The following is a 6000-nucleotide window of genomic DNA, read 5'->3' as shown; positions in this document are numbered from 1 at the left end:
CTGGTCTCCCGCCAGGGTATGTACATCCTGGCTCTGCAACTTGATGGCTATGAGACCCTGATCAAGTCACCAACCTCTCTGTGCCTCGCATTTCCTCATCTATAAAATGTGGAGAGTCATAGTACACATGCTTCATATGGATGATATAAGAATTAAGTGAGTTCATACATATAAAGGTTTAAAATTGTACCTGGTACACAGAAAGTGCTCAGTAAATGTTACTTTCTCTTTTTATCACCATCTAAGAATGGGTTGTGTTCATTCTCAAGAAAAAGATGTGAAAAGTAAAGACCAGAGGTGATACTGTATTATTTCTAACACCTGGGACGGAAAGACCTGTGTCCTTATTTTCAGGGACAGATCAGACGGCAAGTGTTGGGGAAGATGGCCTCCTATTTGACAGGGGGTAGCCCAGCTCTGGAGAGGAAAGGAACATAGCTGAAACTTCCAATATGTAGGCCTGGAACTTGACCAAGAAGTTTTCGAATAAATATAACCTCTGACAAAAATGGGGAGGAACAAAACTCATTCTAGTGTCATGCAAAGCCTAAAAAGGAGAAATTCTAAAGAGGTGTTACTTGACTAGATGATTTTTGGTTTATATACTATGATACCAAATAAAATTATGAAAAACAAAATTGCATGGGATTACACATAAAATTTTTATTGAGAATTTTGTCTCGTTGCAGAGAATTCATAGGCCTTTAGTTACATTATATGAGTAAGATGCTGGACAGCAAACATGGTTACCAAAAGTCATCTGTTTCTTCATGAGAAAAGCCCGTGAAACTAAATTAGGGAAAGATAAAAACAATTTTAATTTATTAAATTCTTGTCAAGTTTATTCAGGGATCTTTATGATGTTCACATTCTTTCTCTGTGGGGTTTCTGCCCTTGCTTAAGCAACTTTACAAATTAAAAAATGCAACAGATTTTTTTTGAAGTCCCTAATTTTGATTGTTTCACTAATTTCTTACAGGGAGACTCAAATCTCTGAATGTTTCCCTTGGCTGACACCAGCAACTTAATGGTCTGTGCAGGAACACCATACTGAGGAAACCATACCTTTCGTCTTTGTCGCTCGATGGCACTGTGTCCACTTCTGAGGCTTCTCTGCCAACCTTTGAACTCTGATACAAAGAGGGAAAAAGAATCTTGAAATTACATTATGTATCAGTTTTATTCAACATTTTGATTTCTCTAAGGACTAATTTGAGATATATATGCAACTTAAAAGAGTCTAAAAAAGAGGTGACTTTTCAACATGAAATTCAGCAAGCCCATCAAAATAAACTATCTGGTACCCATTCTCAACACCCACAGTGTGTGAGACTGCAGTAAAACATCGATGTTTCAGATGGTACTAATGCATTCATTATTCATGAACAGACCTTTCATTACATTTCTTTCTTGTTCTTAAAATGAGAGACACCCTAATTTTTATAAAAGTTGACAAATCAAAACCTCGTCAATCTTTCCCCAAGCAAACCGATGAAACTTTGTCAAGAGTGTCATGTATCAAAAAGACTCAGGGCTCTATCTGAATTGTGGATTTTCTATGCTTCTACCTTTTTGTCTCCAATGGAGAAGGCAGATTTGGGTCCTACAGCTTTCTAACAAACCAAAGCATCCCTCGGCAACACCCTCCACAGAAGGCCGGGCCACAGCATCAGCACCTTATCTGCCGTCTCCTGGTCTTGATCCCGCTGAATAATTTTCATGTATTTCTCTAAAGGATTTTCACCACAAATAGATTTGCCTTTCGTTTCTTCAACACTCATTTCTAATTCTTTTTCCATTTCAATCTTCAATGATTCTTCAATCATCCTCTATGGAATAGACAGGTGCCAACATAGGAAATACACAAGTACATTAAAACAACTTGTAAGTGTTTAAAAAGGCATAGTAACATAATCCTGGTCCTTTAAGTACAACCTGCATGCCAAACAACTGTTTCTTTAACTGAAGTCATTGCTACCAAAGGGAGACAAACAGGTATCTCAATGAAGGAAGGAATTAATTTGCCTCAAGTGGCCTGTGCTTTAAGTCAAATTAACCAGGAGTCCAAGGAATATCCATATGGAAGATGAATTTCGGTAAGACTCAGCAGGTCTGTGAAGCGGCCAGAGTAACCCATGCGCCTAGGACCAGAATCAGGACCTAGAAGGCCAAGAGAACCAGAGGAAGGAGGAGGGCAGGGGAGGCCCTGGAAGCCACTGCTGACCAGCAGTCACTTCCCTGGGGTTACTCTAGTCCCAGCTAGCTGACCTTGGAAGTCTTCTTTAAACCCCATTTAAAGGGGTGCCTGGGTGGCTCAGTCGTTAAGCGTCTGCCTTCGGCTCAGGTCATGATCCCAGGGTCCTGGGATCAAGCCCCGCATTGGGCTCCCTGCTCCTCGGGAAGCCCGCTTCTCCCTCTCCCACTCCCCCTGCTTTTGTTCCCTCTCTGGCTGTGTCTCTGTCAAAAAATAAATCTTAAAAAAAAAAAAAAAAGAACCCCATTTAAAAAGGTAAGACCTATAGCAAAGCAAAGCCCACCTCCTTTACGGCTTGTTTCCAGGACCAGATAAGAACGCAAATGAGCTTGCAAAAGCTCCCCTTTGTTGCTAAACTCCTAAGGTCTATGTTATACATAGCCTTTCTCAGTGCTCTTAAGCAAAGAAGACTGGGATGCCTAGAGCAGGCTTTTAATACTAAATTTAATAATACTAAAATTTGTATGGAACCTCAAAAGACCCAAATATCCAAAACAATCTTGAAAAAGAAGAACAAAGCTCAAGGTATCACAATGCCAGATTTCGAGATATACTACAAAGCTATAATAATCCAAACAGTATGGTACTGGCACAAAAACAGACACATAGATCAATGGAACAGAATGGAGAGCCCAGAAGTAAACCCATGCTTATATGGTCAATTGATCTACGACAAAGGAGGCAAGAATATACAACAGGGAAAAGACAATCTCTTCAATAAGTGGTGCTGGGAAAACTGGGCCACTTTCTTAAACAAAAATACGCTCAAAATGGATTAAAGACCTAAATGTGCAACCTGAAACTACAGGAATCCTAGAAGAGAACACAAGCAGTAACTTCTCTGACATCTGCCTTAGCAACATTTTTCTAGATATGTCTTCTAAGACAAAGGCAACAAAAGCAAACAATAACAACAAAAAACAAACAAAAAACCCCAAAAACCTATTGGGACTACATCAAGATAAAAAGCTTCAGCACAGTGAAGGAAACCATCAACAAAACAAAAAAACAACATGTTGAATGGGAGATATTTGCAAATGATATATGCAATGAGGGGTTAATATTCAAATATATAAAGAACTTACACAACACCAAAAAACCCAAACAATCCAATTAAAAATGGGCAGAGGACCTGAACAGACATTTCTCCAAAGACATTCAGATGGCCAACTGACACATGAAAAGATGCTCATCATCACTCATCATCAGGGAAATACAAATCAAAACTACAATGAGCTATCACTTCACACCTGTCAGAATGGCTAAAATCAAAAAGACAATCAACAAGTGTTGGCGAGGATGTGGAGAAAAAGAAATGCAAACTGGGGCAGCCACTGTGGAGGACAGTATGGAGGTTCCTCAAAAAATTAAAAGTAGAATTACCATATGATCCAGTAATTCCACTACTGGGTATTTACCCAAAGAAAACAAAAACACTAATTTGAAAAGATACACGCCCCCCTATGTTTACTGCATTATTTACAATATCCAAGATATGGAAGCAGCCCAAGTGTCCATCCGTAGATGAATGGATAAAGAAGAGGTGGTATATACACACAATGGACTATTACTCAGCCATAAAAAGGATGAGGTCTTGCCACCTGTGACAACACGATGGACCTAGAGGGTATTATGCTCAGTGAAATAAGTCAGAGAAAGACAAATACCATATGATTTCACTTCCATGTGGAATCTAGAGAACAAAACAAAGAAACAAAGAAACAACAAACCCAAAACACCCAGACTCAAATATGGAGAACAAACTGGTGGTTGCCAGGGAGGAGGTGGGTAGGGGGATAGGGGAAATAGATAAAGGGGATTAAGAGGTACAAACTTCCAGTAATAAAATATGTAAGTTACAGCAATTTGAAGTACTGCATAGGGAATACAGTCAATAATACTATAATAATGTTGTATGGTAAAAAAAAACAAACAAAACCAAAGTTATCTGCCACTCCTATGACTTCAGGACACACGAAGGACTCATGTCCCTGAGAACAAGGTACTTACAGGAGGTGTACCAAGGGAAAAGCAGCATAGGGAATTTGCGTGTACTTAGCATTACCCGCTCTTGATCCAATTTTTCTAGTTCTCTTCGTTCCCTTTCTAAAGCCTCTTGCCGCTCATTCTGCCTTCTTTCTTCTCTCTGCCTGCGTTCTTTCATGTGCTCTTCCCATATTTTTTCTTCTTCCTTCTGTTCTCCCATTTGTTTCTGATCTACGCCTAATGGGACAGAAAAGAAAAGACACGTAGTTTCCAGCATCGGATTTTTCAAATATATGCATGAGTGCTTTGCAGGGGCCCTTGCCAAGACTCAGGAAGACTCTGCTTGGTTCTTAGAGGACTCTTGACCTGCTCCATCTTCAAGCCCCCAAACCCACTCCTAGCCCTGCGCCCTGCCTTTTACTTTGCTAAGATGAAGGCAAGTCACCCTTAATATGATGACTATAACTGCCTCTCACGCCCCCACAATCGCAGCTTCTTACGCTCTTTGCTCACCTCCGCCCTTCCCAAGGCAAGCCCTGCATTTGGTTAGGAGGCTGCCCCCAGCTTTAGGACTCAGACTTAACCGTCAGTCCCTCTTCATTTACACAGCACTTTCCCAGCTCTTCCCCTTGCTCCTGTGCAGGCGTCCCAGTCTCTCCTGCCCCAGACAAGACACCCTCCACCCCCCACCCCCCATTCTAGCCAGCTCGCTGCTGCTGCCCACCTCCTCCAGGCTGATCCCCGACCCTTCCCATACCTCCTTCTCTAGGCCCGACCTCTCTCCCTGTTTCCTCACTCCCTGGTTTCTAACAGGCTTCCCGCCATCAGCACATGGAGACCCCAGAGCCCTGGCTTCATACCTGAACTCATCATTCCTGTCCCTTTAATCATGCTCTTTCCATGCTATGTCCACTCGGCCACCAGGGCTTAGAGGTTCTTCTTCCTCCTGCTGCACTGAGGGTCCTTATCACCATTTACCTGGGTGGCGGCAATCACCTAGTCAATGCCCTCCAGGACACTCGTCTCTGCCTTCAAGCAACCCACCTTCACCTTTGTGAGCACCAGTCACTTCCTGAATCTGCTCTGCATGCTGTCTGCTCTGGGGGACTCCTATCCCATAGTGGTTTAGGCTGACAATCTGCCTTTTTCTTTCCAGACTGACTTCCTCTATCACCGTAACTTTCACATCCGAAACCTTCCATCTGTAGAGCAGCTCGCTCACTGTTGGCTGAGCACAGCTGCATCGGCCTTGCGCCATGCCCTGGCTTTCACGGCCTCCTTAACCTGACATGCTCCCTTCTTCCCCCACAACCTTACCTCCTATGCAAGCCCTCACTTAAAAGCCACCTCCTCTGTGAGGTCCTCCTTATTCCTAAAGTGACAACTGGCCACTCCAGCACCTTATTCACACAGTGCTTTGTACCTGCCTTGTCACAACCCATAGGCATCGGTCTCCCTACTTCTGCTCCTTCTGGCCAAGGACCATGTTTTAATCGTTTGTTCCCTAAGCTTGCAACACAGGTCCCCACGCCTCACGTGCTGAATTCAATCTCAATTCCACAGATGACTGTGCTGACCTTTTTCCCCTCCAGCTCTGGCCTATAAGCTCAACTTTCCCCAGCAATGCTAAGAAACAACAAATTCACAGGTTCACCACGGGACTTCAAACCTCGTTGCCATGCCCTGTCCTAAGTCACTAGCAAAAAGCCAGCTTTACTGACGGGACAGGAGCAGCAGTCGTCTCGTAATCCTGGTCAGGA

The 6000-nt window shown here is 42.9% G+C and overlaps 1 protein-coding gene across 5 annotated transcripts in view; it reads right to left on the bottom strand.

The window, feature by feature from the left end:
* Window positions 1-648: 648 nt before the first annotated feature.
* Window positions 649-6000, bottom strand: part of OFD1 (OFD1 centriole and centriolar satellite protein) — a 55556-nt gene continuing 50204 nt past the window's right edge. For 4 of the 5 annotated variants that reach the window (XM_032389707.1, XM_032389708.1, XM_032389709.1 and 1 more), the window contains exons 20-22: window positions 4320-4477; window positions 1677-1829; window positions 649-1130 (exon numbers count right to left, since the gene is read on the bottom strand). In XM_032389707.1, coding sequence (XP_032245598.1) covers window positions 966-1130; window positions 1677-1829; window positions 4320-4477 — 476 coding nt within the window. In that variant the 3' untranslated portion in view covers window positions 649-965. The remainder of the gene's footprint in view (window positions 1131-1676; window positions 1830-4319; window positions 4478-6000) is intronic. The other variant, XM_032389710.1, reaches the window with a different exon arrangement.

Source organism: Phoca vitulina, unplaced genomic scaffold (genome assembly GCF_004348235.1).
Source record: "Phoca vitulina isolate PV1807 unplaced genomic scaffold, GSC_HSeal_1.0 scaffold55, whole genome shotgun sequence".
NCBI lineage: Eukaryota > Metazoa > Chordata > Mammalia > Carnivora > Phocidae > Phoca > Phoca vitulina.
This window is presented reverse-complemented; position numbering and strand designations above follow the sequence as displayed.